General features: G+C 59.2%; 1 protein-coding gene across 5 annotated transcripts in view; it reads right to left on the reverse strand.

Moving 5' to 3' along the window:
- Positions 1-14,777, reverse strand: part of LOC144231660 (uncharacterized) — a 21,170-nt gene that overhangs the window by 6,157 nt on the left and 236 nt on the right. Inside the window, exons 1-4 of one of the 5 annotated variants that reach the window (XM_077764190.1) lie at positions 13,012-13,153; positions 12,815-12,888; positions 4,196-4,354; positions 2,165-2,262 (exon numbers count right to left, since the gene is read on the reverse strand). In XM_077764190.1, the coding sequence (XP_077620316.1) occupies positions 2,165-2,262; positions 4,196-4,302 (205 nt within the window). In that variant the 5' untranslated portion in view covers positions 4,303-4,354; positions 12,815-12,888; positions 13,012-13,153. Of the gene's footprint in view, positions 1-10; positions 125-2,164; positions 2,263-4,195; positions 4,355-6,683; positions 6,755-10,354; positions 10,374-12,814; positions 12,889-13,011; positions 13,154-14,777 lie in introns of those variants that run through there. The other 4 variants (XM_077764189.1, XR_013335135.1, XM_077764191.1 and 1 more) reach the window with 4 other exon arrangements.

The raw sequence follows: 14,777 nt of genomic DNA on the forward strand, positions 1-14,777 counted from the left end.
TGTCCCTCACCCCCAGTCCATCAGCTCCTCCATCAAGTCCTCTGACCACCGGCTGCTCACAGGGTCTGTGAGTGGACGGGAGGCCCCTCCAGCTCTGCCCCTACGCCAGGCTCTCTCTCCTCTGGGGCTGCCATGCCTCTTCCCTCCCGCCTTCCCTCCCTCCCTTCCTCAGTCCCTCCAGCAGGGAGGCTCAGCCATGTTCCCGGCCAGCCAGCAAGTCCTCCCTGGGCTCCGGGGGCCTCAGCCCCCGCCATGACCATCCACCTGTCAGGGGCCGCCATCTTAGGGGCACCAGCTGCCTAACATGGCGGCTTCGCTCTCCCTCGCTTCCGTTCCCACAGCATTGCCTGTACCCCTGCCTCTGTCTTTCTGAAGCCCGAGCCCAACAAGGTGGGGGGCCAGGCTGGGGAGCCAAGGCCGGAGGAAGCAAGACAAAAAAGGACAGAAGAGCCGGCCCCTTGGCATCTCTCTTTGGCATCTGAGTCCGGCTCAGGGAGGGACGGCAGAAGGGAAGAAAGAAAGTAGTGTGAGTTTTTATTTCTGTTCTCTTCCTGCCACCACCCCCCCACGCACACTTTGATGAAAACAAAATCTCTCCCCTTTTCTCTCTCCTCCAACCCCCTCCCCTTTTTTCCTGGCTCCTACCATGAGCCTCCTGGAATGCAAATGAGTTGTATTATGCAAATGTATGCAAATCAGGCTTAACGAGCGGAAGGAGGGGGCAGAATGCCTAATGAGTAATGGCGGAGGGTGCAGATGGAGGGTGGCAGGAATGACCCCCTCCTCTCCTCCCGTTCCCACAGCCTGGAGGCTGGCCGGCGGTACCAGGGTGTCCCTCGCCTCTGGGAAAGAGCTGAAGGTCAAGGCCCGGCCACTTCAGGTGAGAAGGCTGAGGATGGCCTCGGCTGTAGGTGACGGGCAGGAGAGCTCGAGGGCAGAGAGGGTTAAGTACAAGGGACTCCTGCTCCCTCACACAACCTTCCCAGAGCCTCTGGTGCACCAGCCTCCCTGCCTGTGCGGCTCCAGTGCTGAAAAGAGGTTGATGCTCATGCATGCCAAGGCTTGTGATTCAGAAAGGAGGATTCCCAAGGGAAGATTCCCAACCAGACCCAGGTTCTTCCTGGGGGTGGGGGGTGAAAGCTGTCTCTCTTTGTGCTTTGGAAGGTGGGGGTTGGGGTGGTTGCCATGACAACATAGCATGGAACACCCACCTCCCCAACATCCAGCCCCAGAGGACCTAAGAGTTAAGGGGGGGATAATAGATTGACACCCCCTGATGCCCCCACCACCTGGCACTGCCAGCCGGAGATGGCGGCATCACATCCTAGAGAGAATGGCCCCTTTGTTTCTGGGCTCCCGGTGTTGGGGGAGCAGGCCTGGGCACACAGAAGGGCCTTTCCCAGGCCCCGGTCCAGGTTGCGTGACTCTTGCTGGCCTCTGGAGACTCCTTGTGGCCATCCGCTGGCCTCTGCGCCCTGGCAGATGGCTGCCCCCTTCTCTCCCGCGGGCCTGCCAGCTCCTGCGAGGCATGCCTTCCCTGTGCTGCTTTCTGAGGCCTCCCTGCAAACCTCCGACAGACAGCAGTTGCTCCTGCCTCTTCCTGGCTTGCGTGGACACGCACGTGCCCAGACACGCGTTCTGTCCCTTTCCGTGCAAGGACAACCTGTGAGCCCGCCGTACTGGCATTAGGCCAGCTCCACCTGAGTCAGGCAGGGGAGTTCCTACAGGACACATCAGACACAGCGGGCAGGGCCACACAGGACTTCAGGGGGCTGCCTCTTGGCATTTCCGGCACCCGGCCGAGTGACCTTGGGCAGAACTCTTCCACTCTCTTGGGGTCTGTAAAATGAGGGATCTAGGGCGAAGGCTCCTTCCAGCTCTGCCTGACCTTACGTGAGCTTAGGGCACGTCCCTCCCGAGATCGAACTCTCATCCTTGCGGCGGCTGCAGCTGCACCCCACCCCCCACACCGTTCAGTTCAGACGCCCCAAAGAGGACAAACCCAAAGATTCCCTGAAGATGGAATGCCAACTGCCCTCAGCCTTTTCCTCTTCCTGCGACTCCACGGCTGCCTGCAAGCAGTCCCCACAGATCACAAAATCTGGAGACAGAGAGCAGACCCCTCCGACCCCTCCCAAAGGGGGGCTGCAAGCCGGCTACTCACCGCCCGGAGCTGTCCGTGGTGCTGGACGCGGCTCTGGCCCAGGAGTGGCGGAAAGCGGGCGGGAGGGTGACAGGCACCCACCCGCCCCAGGTGAGAAGCTAAAAGGAAGAGAAGAAAAGCAGAAACATTGGGAAACAGTAAGCAAGGGGACAGATGCCCCTGAGGAAAGTTTCTCCTCTGGGAAGACATCCAAACTGCCAATGCTACTTTGGGAGAGGAGGGGCCCAAGAGGCACTGCAACTCTGAACCTCACACCCCTTCATCCCTAATGACTTAGAGTCATAGATTAACTCAGTCTCCATCTGGATCCTATTTGGAAATGCACAGGGAGATACAGCCATAGTTCCTGCTCTTGGGGAAGAGCTCGGGTTGAGGTAGTTCACAGGGTACAGACCTCCACGTTCCATCCTAAATTCTAAGGTTCCTACAAGGACTTTAGAAATAAGGATGAGAACGATGCACAAGTGAAGATACACAATCTGCTCAATAGTATTATAACCATCAAGAGCTCAAGAGGAAAGGTAAGGAAGGCATGAAAGGGCCTGTGTATGTGTGCACATGTGTGTGTCTGTCTGTCCCACAGGGCGGAGACGTAAGCCTACATCAGTGTTTCTTAACCCTAGCTGCACATTCAAAACACTGAGAGAACTTTTAAATGATACCAATGTCTAGGCCTCATTCCCAGATACTCTGATTTCATTGGCCTGGGGCTGGACCCCAACATCAATATTGTTTTTAAATGCTCCCCAGGTGGTTTTAGTGCATAACCTAGTTGAGAATCACTGGCCTGGAAGAAAGCACATAAGAAAGAGTACAGGGGTTAAACCTGATCAGCTGGAGGAAGAGGCGAGACCAGGGCCCCTGAAGAGGAAGGGAATACATAGGGAAGGAAAGCATCTCCTGGGAACTCCTGGTGGCCCCCGGGCCTGATCTGGATTGGAGACCGACTCAGGTGTTGGGTGCCTCTCTTTCGTGTTGTGGAAGCTCAAGCCATCCCAATGAGGTGCGGCAATGAGATGAACCGTCTCCCCACCCCAGTCCCTCGTGCGGAGGCAGGGCATGGGTGCAATGACCCTGAGGGCATGCTGCTCCCCTTCACCCAGAAGGTCCCCAGGGAGGCAGCTGTAGAAGGTAAACAGCAACAATGGTCTCTTTCAGTGTCCAGATTCCAACCCTTCAGTCCAATTAGCAGACACAGCAAACAGCAATTCAGCTGCCTTCAGCCGCTGTCATAACAAACTCAGAGCAGCCTTAATGGGGGGATTAGGGCAGGAGGAGGGGGGTGTCACTCTGAGCCTTGGGAGAGCCTGGGTGGCAACGAAGGGTTCCCCTCTTTCTCCCATCTCTCTCCCGTCTGAATACGCACCTGCGCACCTCTACCTTCCATAACCCTGCTTCTCATCTTCCTCAAAGCTCCAAGAATGTTTTCCATGGTTTTGTCTACTCTTTCCCTCCAACGATTTGAAAGCATTAACCTAAATTCATTTATCCGGTAGGGAAGCGGGCACACCCTGCCTCTGGATGAGCTAGCGCCACAACCCGCCACGATCTCTGAGGTCTCACTATCGAAGGAAGGAAGGTGGAAAGGCCAGTCTGACCCCAGAGCACTGGGGTGGGAAGGTGGTGAAGAAATATAAATATCAGAATATTCCAATTCCCAAACCTTGGGAATTGCAGCCTACAAGAAGGACTTCCAGACCCAGAAGAACGTAGAGGGGCTGAGGCTTCCTCGGTGGGTTTCTAGCCTTGGGAATTGACTCGGCAGGTGGGGGAAGAGCAGGGGCTGGGAGAAAAGAGGAGAGAAAACACACCTCTTCTTCAAGTTGCTCAGTGCTGAGGAAAGTCTATAGGCAGGTAGTCAGGTCTCTCTTTGGTTGGTTAGTTCTACCCACTACCTAACTAGTCCTTAAACGTAATAAACTGTGTTTTTAGTCCCTCTGGAAGCTTAATGGAATATACTTGGAGTCATCATTTAGTCATGCCACATTTCTCTATCTCCACAGCTCAGTTTACCGATTGTAAGTACTCTACCGGTAGGTGGTAAGATCCGTGAAGAACAGAAAACAGGATGGCCCTTCTGCCCTTGTGGACTCCAGCCTCTTAACAGGCTTCTGGAAGGCTGTTCCTCCTCCCGCCATGCTTCAGACACTGCCTCCCCAGGTCCCCAGGAGCCCCTCCTCGACTCCGAAGCTGGAAAAGGAGGAACTTCCTCAAGTTTAAGTGATGTGAAATCCTCAGGCAAGAACATACCAAGTGCCCCGTTTACATTCTGAGATCAACCAGACGCTTTCAAATCCTCGCTCCAAACCGTGGCCTTTAACCCTTCTGTTCCTGGAGAATTACTCTCTGCGCGTGCGTATCGTAACATATGACAAGATCTTTTACATACAATCCCTTGTTTGCTCCACGTAACAATCCTGAGCACACACCTTCTTCTCCCCATTATATGAACATCCCACTGAGGCTCAGAGTTGTCGCAGCTGGTGAGGGACACACAGAGGCACAGACCCCCATCCAGTCACACACGCTCTTTCCTGACCCTCCCCAGGCTTGCTGATGGTGACAATGCTTATGCCTGGCGAGACCTTTCCATGCCCCGAACTGGGGAAAAATCGACCCACGTGAGGGTGTTAGTGCTAATGTAAAACTTGAACCAGATATTTGGCAGAAGATTGCCTTTGAACCCCGGGACTCAGAATTCAATAGGAGGGCATTGGAATGAGGGCAGGGGACGGAAATGGGTAAAGAAACCAGCCTAGAACTTGGGTCCCAGTAGGAATGGGTAGACATTGCGAGATCTGAAGAATAAAACTAAAAACTCATGGACACAGACAGAAGTGTGATGATACCCAGAAAGAAATTTGCTAACTGGGAACTGGTGAGGCCCTTGCGAGCCCCTTTCAAGCCAGCCCCCTGCACCCCCGCTCCATCAGTGCTCCTGGAGGCCCAGCTGGAGGAGGTGCTGTCCGCTATAGAGGCTGGGGCGGCGAGCAGGACTCATGATGTCTGCATTTCACAAAGCCTCCCGGATCCCGGAGTGTCTTCCTCCGGTGGACTCAAACCTCTGTGTAGCCGGGCTGCCCCGATCTGACGGCCAAGCCTCCTGCCCCCGCGGATCACACACACCCAGCCTCCCAGCAGCTCACCCGGTTTCTCACCCTCATGAGAAACACAGCCCCCAGCGCAGCCACCCACCGCTCTCCCGCAGCCCCGCCCACACGGCCACGCACACCACCACGTGTGCACGTAGGGCAGCACACACTCACCCCCACACCCCTCCTGGCCTTCGTCCCCTCTCCCTGGAGGAGGTTCTTGTCCTGTAGGGCGTGAGCCCTCCACCCACCAGCTTCCACAGGCCTCTGTCCTCCCTCAGGGACCCTGTGGTCAGATGTGCTAATGGGGCCCCACGATTACAATATACACCCACTGTGGTTAGAACAGAAGTGCGAAGTCTTATGTGAATGAGTCTCAGCAGATCCCAAACACGCGTTTCCTACCAGCTGCATGAAGAGTTAAAAAGAAAAAAAGCACCTGTCTTTCTCTTCCTCACTTTACCTTCTAGTCCTTCCCCTGGGTTTGAAACCACGGAGGGGCGACATTAGCAATGGACTGGGGTCTATGGTTCCTCATCTGTAAAATGGGGTTAGCGACAGCTACTTTACAGTGTCTGAGGATCAAAGAGAGGCTCGTAGACAGAGGCTGTTACTGGAGGTGTGGTGTGGTGTTCGGGACTCTCAGTCCCTGCCTGAACCCGCTCTCTGTCTCCACTGCCCCCCTCCCTCCCCAAACACCAAATTCCAAGCAGCTGAAAAAGCCAGAGGCGGCGAATCTCTCCTTCCTCCAAACCTCTGAAAGGAAGAAAACTGCTCCAGGCTCTCTGAAGCCTGTTTTAGTTTGGATTCCCCAAGATTTCTCCCACATAATATATAATTGAATCATACTCTCCCAGCTATCAGTTCCTGGAGGAAATTGTAAATTTACATGGGGAACTGGACTCAGTACAAGGTCGTTTTGTCCAGTCGCCCTGCGTTCTGGGGGGCCAGGTAGCGAGGGGTGGAATGGGGAGAGGAAATAAGTGCAGCCAGGCCACTTCTAGATCGTTCACTTTTATTCTACCAAGTCACTCTAGACTGCTCTCTCCCCGACTGCACCGAAACCCTTTTGCTTAAAATATTTAGGTCAGGCCAGAGAAATGGATTCTTTTAGGAAAGGCCCTGATTAATCTCTCTAATTCTTTGCTTTCTCTGGGCAGCATAAATACTAAGCTACAAATTCCTTTGTGTTTGAGCTCCTCCAGGTCATTTGCTCTTGGAGAGAGCGAGGATTGGGTGGGAGGCTGGGGTGTCCGGAAAGACCCCAACTCAACCCATTTATTTGGTCAGCGAAGACAATGCTGGCATGAGGAGCTTTTCAAGACACCAGACTCAGGTCCTGGGTCGGAAAGAGTACAGAATCCAGGAAACGAGGGAGCTGAGAAATCGTCTGCCCTCCACTGCCCCAGAACGCAGGCCGCGCGTACCTCCCGTTCTCGCTCCCCTGGTGTCCACCTCGGGGTTCTCGGCTCCCAGCCCAGCCGGGTACACGCATGTGGCTTCAAGGAACCGATTTAAGCAAAGAAGACCCTGCTCTTTCCTTTTCTCCTTGAGAGGAGGAGGCGGGGCGCTCCCCCAAAGCCTCCCACCCCAGCAAGAGCTGTGGATCGCCAGCGCGACCGGAGAGGCCTGGGCGCCGAGCCCCAGGCACTGTCCCAAATAACCCCGCGACCAGATTTCCACAGATCTCTGTCTGGGAGCGGCTTCCCCCCCCGCAGGGACCCACTGGCAGCCCGCAGGCGAGGCCCGGCCTGAGCAACCACCCCGCCCCTTTCTTGCCTTCCCCCCAGAGCACCTGGCAACGTGAGATGGGGCGGCGCCTCGGTGCGGCCCGGGGCTGGGGTGCGGTCTTGAGGCCCGCGGGCCACGGGTTCCTCCTCTCGCCCGCGCGGCCCGGGGGTCCTCGCGCCCCCAGCCCCTCGTTCAGGCCTCCCCCGCCCGCCCGTGCGGCCAGCTTTCCCGGGGCCGTCTGCGCAGTGCATGGGGTTATTTTTACTTTCGGTTATCTAGCTTTATGAAGACTCCACACCACTCATACAGCTAGATAACCAAAGATAACAACCAACCCCGCCTCCTGGCTGCTGCTGCCGCCGCCTCTTCCAGGCAGCCTCCCGGCCGCCGCCGCCGCCGCCGCCGCCCCCTGGACGCCAGCCGGTGGAGGTGGGAGAGGGCAGAGGGGTGCAGGTGGGGGCGGAGAGAGAAACGGAGCCCACGACGGAAAGGGATCCCGAGTACAGGACACAGACACCACAGACGCCGAAAAGGGCGTGGGAAGGACGCGGCCGCGGGGGGCGTGGAGGCCGGGGGGGGCGCCCCCGGACCCCGAAGCCTCGAACGCCGGGTTTCTCGCTCCCCGTCAGAACCAGAGCGGGAGTCCGCGGGTCGTTCCGCAGGAAGAGGGGCTCGCGGGCTTCCGCGCCACCAGGGAAGACCGCAGGGGCCGCGGCGGAGGCCTCGGCCAGCCCACGGGGTCCCCGCCGCCCTCCTTTGGAGGCTGCAGGGCGCGCCCCACAGCCCGAGCCTCTGCGTGGGAGCGCGGGGACCCCCAGCTCGCCAAGGGCTGGAACCCGGATGCCCGCTGAACCGTGGGGCGAACAGCGGATCGTGGGGGAAACCCAGGCAGCGTCCCGGCAGGGGAAGGAAATCCCGGCAACCGGGAGGCAGGCAGGCTGGTGCGGAGGGGGGGGGGCGCCCCAAAGCCTCCCAAGAGCGCCTTGGGGAGAGGAGGAAAGGGCAGACCCCACCCAGGAGGGGCAGGTGAGCGGAGTCCCAGGCCCCACTGGACCCCACCGGACCCCCAGCGAAACGGCTTTGTACAAAGAGGTCCTCAAAGCCCCCAAGGCTGTGAAAATGGCCGGGGGCCCGAGGCGGGAGGTTCCCTGGGCTTGGCAGGGATTCCGATCTCGAGGACGGGAGTCGTCACGGAGGTCCCGGCAGGCAGCCCAGAGGAGGGTGCGGGGCTCGGCCGGCCCCGGGGCGGCCGCGCGGGCTCGCCNTGGAGCGCGCAAGTGGGGCGCCCCTCCCCCCAGAACGGGGTGGGGGGAGCTACTACCTCGGGGTGCCGATTCCCAGCCTCCGGCGGCCTCGCCCACCCCAGACCCGCCTGCCGCCTCCCACCCACTGCCGTTTGTGGTTGTGATCCCCATCCTCACTCTCTTCGGGGCCCTACACTCTCCACTTGGGCCCTAGATACACTGCACCGGGTCGCGGCGCGGGGGGCAGAGACGGGGAAGGAGATCGGTGAAATATTAAAAAGAACCAGAAAACTGGAGATTCCACCCCCACCTGCCGCCTCTGCCCAGGATATTCTTTGTGCCTGTGTTCTGATCCCTTCCAGACTGGGATCCTAACCCTTAGGACGGGCGGGAACGTCTCTTGGTGGTTTTCAACCCAAAACAGTGAGGGAAGAGGGAAAGGTTCTGGAAGTTAGCTAGGGACTCCTGCTGGGAGATGCGGGGGTCTGAGCGAGACGGGGCCTTCCTCTCCGCTGTGCAGAAACGGGAATATCCCTTGAACCTGCTCGCTGCACCCAAGCTCCGAGTGCTGGAGGCTGGGGGTCCCCAGCCGGCGTTAACCTGGGCGCACCTGATTCAGCCACGGAGCAGGCCCTGGCCACCGCCTCCTCTCCCTCCCCCCTCCTGGGGAGCCTCCAACGGCGAGCCCTGCGCCCCCACCTCGGCTCCGCTCGGGGTGCGTGGAGAGCTGGGGCTTGAAGTTCCGGGCTTCCCTGACCTCGCTCCTCATCTGGCCCAGAGAATCAGATAATGCAGCGACCCAGCCCGGGGCAGCGCGCACCGCCCAGCAGGGGGAATAATCCGGATTCTCCCAGCCCGGCGGTGCTCTCGGAGAGAGCCTGGGTCCCTGGCGGGGTGGCGGTGCGCGCTCTGCGAATTCCCCGCCCCACCCCTCCAACCACCCTGCTCTCGGCCCTTTTCTAAAAAAAATCCTACGACATAGATACCTAGAGCCTGTGTGTCTCCTTAATAAGGGCCGGTGCCTATCACCCGCGATCCTTGAACACTATGCCAACAGAGGTGCCATCGGGGACCTGGGGTCTCCCCCGCAGGCCCGGCCAGACTGTTTTATCGGCTCCAGGGCCTCGCCGCTCTGCACAGAGGACAAAGCCCAGCCTGAATAACTATTCACCTTGGTTAGAGGCAAGCCAATGGCCAATGGGTTTCATTTTATGCACCCCTCAAAGATTGGAGAAAGTCTGAATAATCGCTACACGACTGAGAGGTGGGGAGCAATTAGAAACAGGATAAAGGCCAGGGGCCTGAGTTTCCCCACCCGAGGGGCTCCCCACCCGAGGGGCAGTCTGGAGCTGCAGCAGACAGCCTGATCTCCCCAGCCTCCGCATTCTCAGGGCTGTGCTTGGCACAGCTTTTCTCCCCGCTCTACCAGCCTCCAGAGGGTCTCAGGACCCTTACCTAAAGGAAAGGCTTTCTAGAAGCTTCCACGGCATCAATTCTTTACCCTCTCAGACCTGGGAGCACAGCAGCCAACAGCGGGCCGGGGGGAGGGAGAAGAAAAGAGACAAAATGTCCACTGTCTACTTTCTCTCTGCCTGACCCTCCCAGGTGCCCCTAGAACTCAGAATGGAGCATTGGGGGGGCAGGCCCCAGGGTCTCTGTCGTCCCAGTTCAGTTGCAGAAAAGTGGGACCGTCCCCTAACACTCTCACAGATAGACCTACCTACCGGCAGGCTGCTAGACACACTCCTTAAATGCACGGTCCAAACCAGGCCCCCCGCAGCCTTCCAGCTTCCTGCCTACAGACCTCCCCAACTATTTCTAGATACACGACCTCACACCCCCTTATAAGATACCCAATACCCTCTAGACATTCCAGTCACCCTCCCAGGGCCTACGCTTCTCCACACACACACCAACCTCCCTTACAGATATTTCCCCACTGGCCCCCCACCCTCCCTGCAAGATCCTTTAAAAGCCCCTCAGGCGATCGGCCCCCTACACCCCTCACCCAGTGCCTGGGAGGCTGGGCCCGCATGTGGGAAAGAGCTGGCTACCCCGCTAAGTGCCAGCCAGCCGGGCTCCCTCCCCTCAGTGGGCCCAGGCTTAACCCCACCGGCCCTCACCCTGGAGACGCCAGCACCACGGGGAGCGGGAGCGGGAATCGTCGTGAATCTTCCTTCTCGGTCAGCCACCACTATACACAGAAAGGTTTCTTTGACCCATGGGGACGCCCCACCCCCGCCCCCATTGGCCAAAATCAGACTCAGCTGGACCTTCTGAAAAAGTGAGGTCTGGGAAGAAATGGGTACATTTCCAAATCTCCCCCCAAAAAGATACATAATGAGTCTGCCTCTTGCTGTGGTTCCAGGTTCTACAGAGGCGCCTCCTCCCAGACAGGCGTCCACATTTAAGGAGCCCCCACAAAAGATGGAGGTTAGTTTCAGTTGGGGTCACCCTCTCTGTCCAGATTCCTGAGGAAGCAATTTTCTGCTTGGTGTTGTCTGGGCAGACTCGAAGTCCCGGGGCTCCCGCTCAGGGGTGGAGGGGACAGGGGTCCCCTCAGGCCCCATTCCCAGGGGGACGGAGCTGCAAGCCGAGACAGAAGTACCGAATTCTCCGAATTCCCCACCGGCGCCTTAGCTGGGCTCGGTTTGCACACCCAGCCCCCCGGACTCCAGCTTCCAAAAGGAAACTACTTGGAGGGGGGCAAACAGACCGCCCTCAAGGCCGGAAGCCGCACCACACACATTCTCAGGGATCTGACCGCCCCTGAAACAGGCTGGGCGCCCGTGCGTGGACCTGTGGGTGCGTCTGCACGTCTGGGTTTGCTCTCACTCACCCGGTACAGGTGCAGAGGGAGAGCTTTGCCAGAATGTGCGTCCCGAGTGAGCGGGGTCCACGTGCGAGGGCAGGGGAGAGGTGTAGTGGCCGTGGCGTGTGCGTGTGTGTTAGTCACTATTCAGCAGTTCCGCTATCTCGCTATCTCGGTCGGACGCAGCAGGCCTGAGAGAGGCTGCTGCCAGGGCGAGAAGGGGTCCTTAGGGCCCCCTTTGCTTGGCCTGCCAGCCTCAGCCTCCCCAGAAAGGCCTCCACCAGAGCCCAGAGCACCTCCACCGCGCTCCGTGTTTTCCAGAGCCACGGCCTCACACCCCACCCGCGGCCCTTCCAGCGAGATTCCGGGGTGCTGCAGGGAGAGCCCCCCCAGTCCCTGGTGTTGATCTGAGTCTGGAAGTGTCTCAGTTAGCTTGGAGCCCGTGTCCTTGCCAGTGCCCGTCCCCACCCCCATCGCCACGGCCCCGATGCCCACCCATTGTCTGCGCCTGGAAAGCCCACGTAGAAGAGAAAAACATGGCCTGAATTGGGCCCTTCTGGGTGCAGGTTTTGGACAGATTTTTATAATTTGGGTCCAGAACCCATTCTGGCATTAAGCCACTCTCTTGACAGAGTCAGGTAATCAAATAAACAGCCTGTTTTGTCTTTGTTTCGGTGATCAGATGAATTTGCTTTAAGGACGCAGATGAAAGCGGCCGTTGAAGGAGGTGGGTTCAGGTATTTATTTCTGCCTTCTAAGTGCATCATTATGATGAGCACCGTCACCGTCATTCTCTTGCCACAGAATGTTTGCATTGTCTGTGGGACAGCGACTCGGAAAAGCAAGAATCGGCTTTGGAAATGCCGCTGCTCCGGGGGAAACAAATCTGTCTCCCTCCACGCGGGCAGAGGAGGCTCGAGGGCTGGGGGACAGAATCTGGAAGATTTCGTCCCTGCGGCTGCTGCCCTTCCCTTCCCCCCAAGACAGCCTTTCTCTCCTGTGAGAGGCCAGCCTGAGAATTTGTCTCTGAGCAATGACCCCCCCACCCCCCGTTGTCCCTTAAACCCACAGGCTGTGTGGGGCCTGGAGCCCCGCGGCGCGGGGGAGCCGAGGACCCGGTGACAGAGATGGAGGAGGGTCCGCCATCAGCAAATGGTCTCCTTGAGGGGCAAAAGCGCGGGCGTGTCAGGACGCCGAGGCTGCGCACACACACACACGCGTGCGCGTGCACACACACGCACACACGCACATGCACACACACTCAGAAACCTGTGCACTGAGACAAACACCCGGAGGGCGCTTGGCACTCCCAGCACCAGCGGGAGCTGGATGCTTCCCGGCGCTCGGCCGGACCCTCTCGCGGCTGCTGCCGGGATCCCCACTCCCCACAGCACACACGGCTCTCCTTCCTCGCCTCTGTCACCCAGGTACACACGCCTCTGCACCTCCCCGGTCCCCCGCGGCCACCTGTGTGTGCCCTCCGGAGCCTCTGAGACCAGGGGAAGAGTCCCTGAACCCCCAGTGCTCTCCTCCCTCCCCCGCCCCTGCCTCGCGGACTGGGCGCAGGGGGCCCCTTGGTCCCTCGCTCCATTCCCACCGTCCATGGCTCCACGGGTCTTAACTGCCATCAGAGGGAAGCAAAGTCAGGGCCCGCACGCCGGACGCGGGACAGGGCAGAGAGCCGTGAAGAGGTGGGAGAACTCTTCCCCAGAGACGACACAGGGCCAGCCCCCCCTCCACCACTGAAAGCAACAAATAAGAAAATAAATACCCTAAAAGCCAAGGTGGCCGCCCACGGTGACAGGATGACACGGGACCGAGGCCGCTGCTTCCTGGATGCCCAGCCTGTCAAGGAGGAGGATGCGCAGGTTATGGTGCTGGAGTGGCTCTAGCTCTCCCCGTCCTGGCCCCACTCTCCCTGCCCCCTCCCCCCTCCCCCCCTCCTCCCGGGTCCAGCCCGGGGCGCACCAGCCCTCCACGCAGCACGGGGCGGCAGCTGGGAGAGAAAAGCCTAGATGCGCTGGAGGGCAGGGCCCTGGGCAGCCAGAGCCCCTCGCCCGGGGACACTCTCTCCTCACAGCCCCCGCTGCTCAGGACAGGAGGCAAGATCTGGGGGCAAGCCTCTGTTTTGTACGTCCAGATCCAACGGCATTACAACCTGTAAAGTGCCCTGCCCTTACGATACGGCCCGAGCTCTCTCAGGCTCCTCCCACCCGCAGGAGCGGGGCCGTGGCCTCCTCTCCCCTCTGGCTCACAGGCACGGGAGGTGAGAATACAAAGCAGCTTGCTCTCATTTTAATGTTGGGCAATGGAACCCAGTCTCCCCAGCCCAGTATTTTGCTTTCAGGCTAAATTTTTATTTAGGGGAATGACACGGGCGACCCAGCTCCTCAAACACTAAGGGAAGTATTTGCGTGTGCGTGTGGGTGTAGTGTGTGCGCGTGTGTGTGCGCGGGGGGCGGGGGGTAAGGTGGTGAATCCTTCTGCCTCAAACTCAATTCCACAACTACCCCACCTTCTTTTTTTGATCAGGAAGCTAATCTACCTTAATGCAGAGGAAATCATAAAAAGGAGGGCTGGGAGGTAGGAATAAGCCTGACCTCCAAGAGTGCTTGGCATGCACCCNGCTCCTCCCGCCAACGAGGGGCCGGCCCTCCTCCACAGCATGCCGTGCCGACTCCCTAGAAAATGGACGCAGACACAGCTGGCGGCCTCTGGCTCCTTCCACCCTCACCAGACAGAGTTGTGGGGTCCCTGCGTGTGCCTCTCCCTGCTGAACCCTGCCCTGCACCCCTCCCAAAACATGCATAGGATGGGGGGGGGCGGAACACGGCGACGAGGTCTGAGCCTGGGGGGTATGGAACGTGTGTGTCTGGTGACCCATGGCCTCAGCTTCTCCCAGAAACCTGGCCTCTGGGGGACCAAAAGAGTCTGGGGGCCTCCTCTGGCCCCCCCTGCCCCATGGTGGTCCCAGCCCGTCTCCCAGAACGCCCATGTGGGCGGGGACACGAGTGAGACTTGTGCCTTCTCTACATCCTCTCTCCCTTCTTAAAAAAAAAAAAAAAAAAAAAACAAAAGAAATTAAGGACCAGCCTCAGATGGGGCTGGAGACGGGGGAGGGGGGCTCCTGCCCCGACGCCCACGGCCTTCAAGCCCCCCGACCCCTGTCCCGCCTGCCAGCTCTGGGGAAAAGCAGGGACGAGGGGGAACTAAGTTAATTTAAATCCTACAGAATGCTTTTGGCTTTCTTTTCGTAATTCTGGTCTCCACCTGTGTGGGAACGTGGCTCCTTCCCCCCCTTGCCCCCCCCCAACCCTCAGACTCGGTCACTTCCTAAGAGCCGACGTCTGGAGGGCGGACCAGAGCCAGGAAAGGAAAGAAGGTCAGGAGTCCAGATACAGAGCCACTTTGCTCTCCCCTCCCATCCCCGCTAGTCTCCCTCCGGCCCCCGCTCTGGTCCCAGCATTAAGATGTTGGCCGTCTGGTGGCGAGAGGGAGGGGCTGATTAATAGGATCAGTAGCACCGTGACCCTGAAGCCCCCTGAATCCCATTGACAAACTTGGTGAATGTCTCCGTCGCCGCCGCCGCCAGGGCTCGCGGAAGGAGGGGGCCCGGAGGCGCTCTGGCGGCTGCCTCGGCTCCGCTCGCCGCCTTGGGCGCCCCGACCCGAGGGAGGGGAGACACCCCCCCCCCGCCCACCCCCCCCCCCCCCCCCCCCCCCCCCCCCCCCCCC

The sequence above is a fragment of the Crocuta crocuta genome, unplaced genomic scaffold, assembly GCF_008692635.1.
Source record: "Crocuta crocuta isolate KB4526 unplaced genomic scaffold, BGI_CrCroc_1.0 scaffold528, whole genome shotgun sequence".
In the NCBI taxonomy this organism is placed as follows: domain Eukaryota; kingdom Metazoa; phylum Chordata; class Mammalia; order Carnivora; family Hyaenidae; genus Crocuta; species Crocuta crocuta.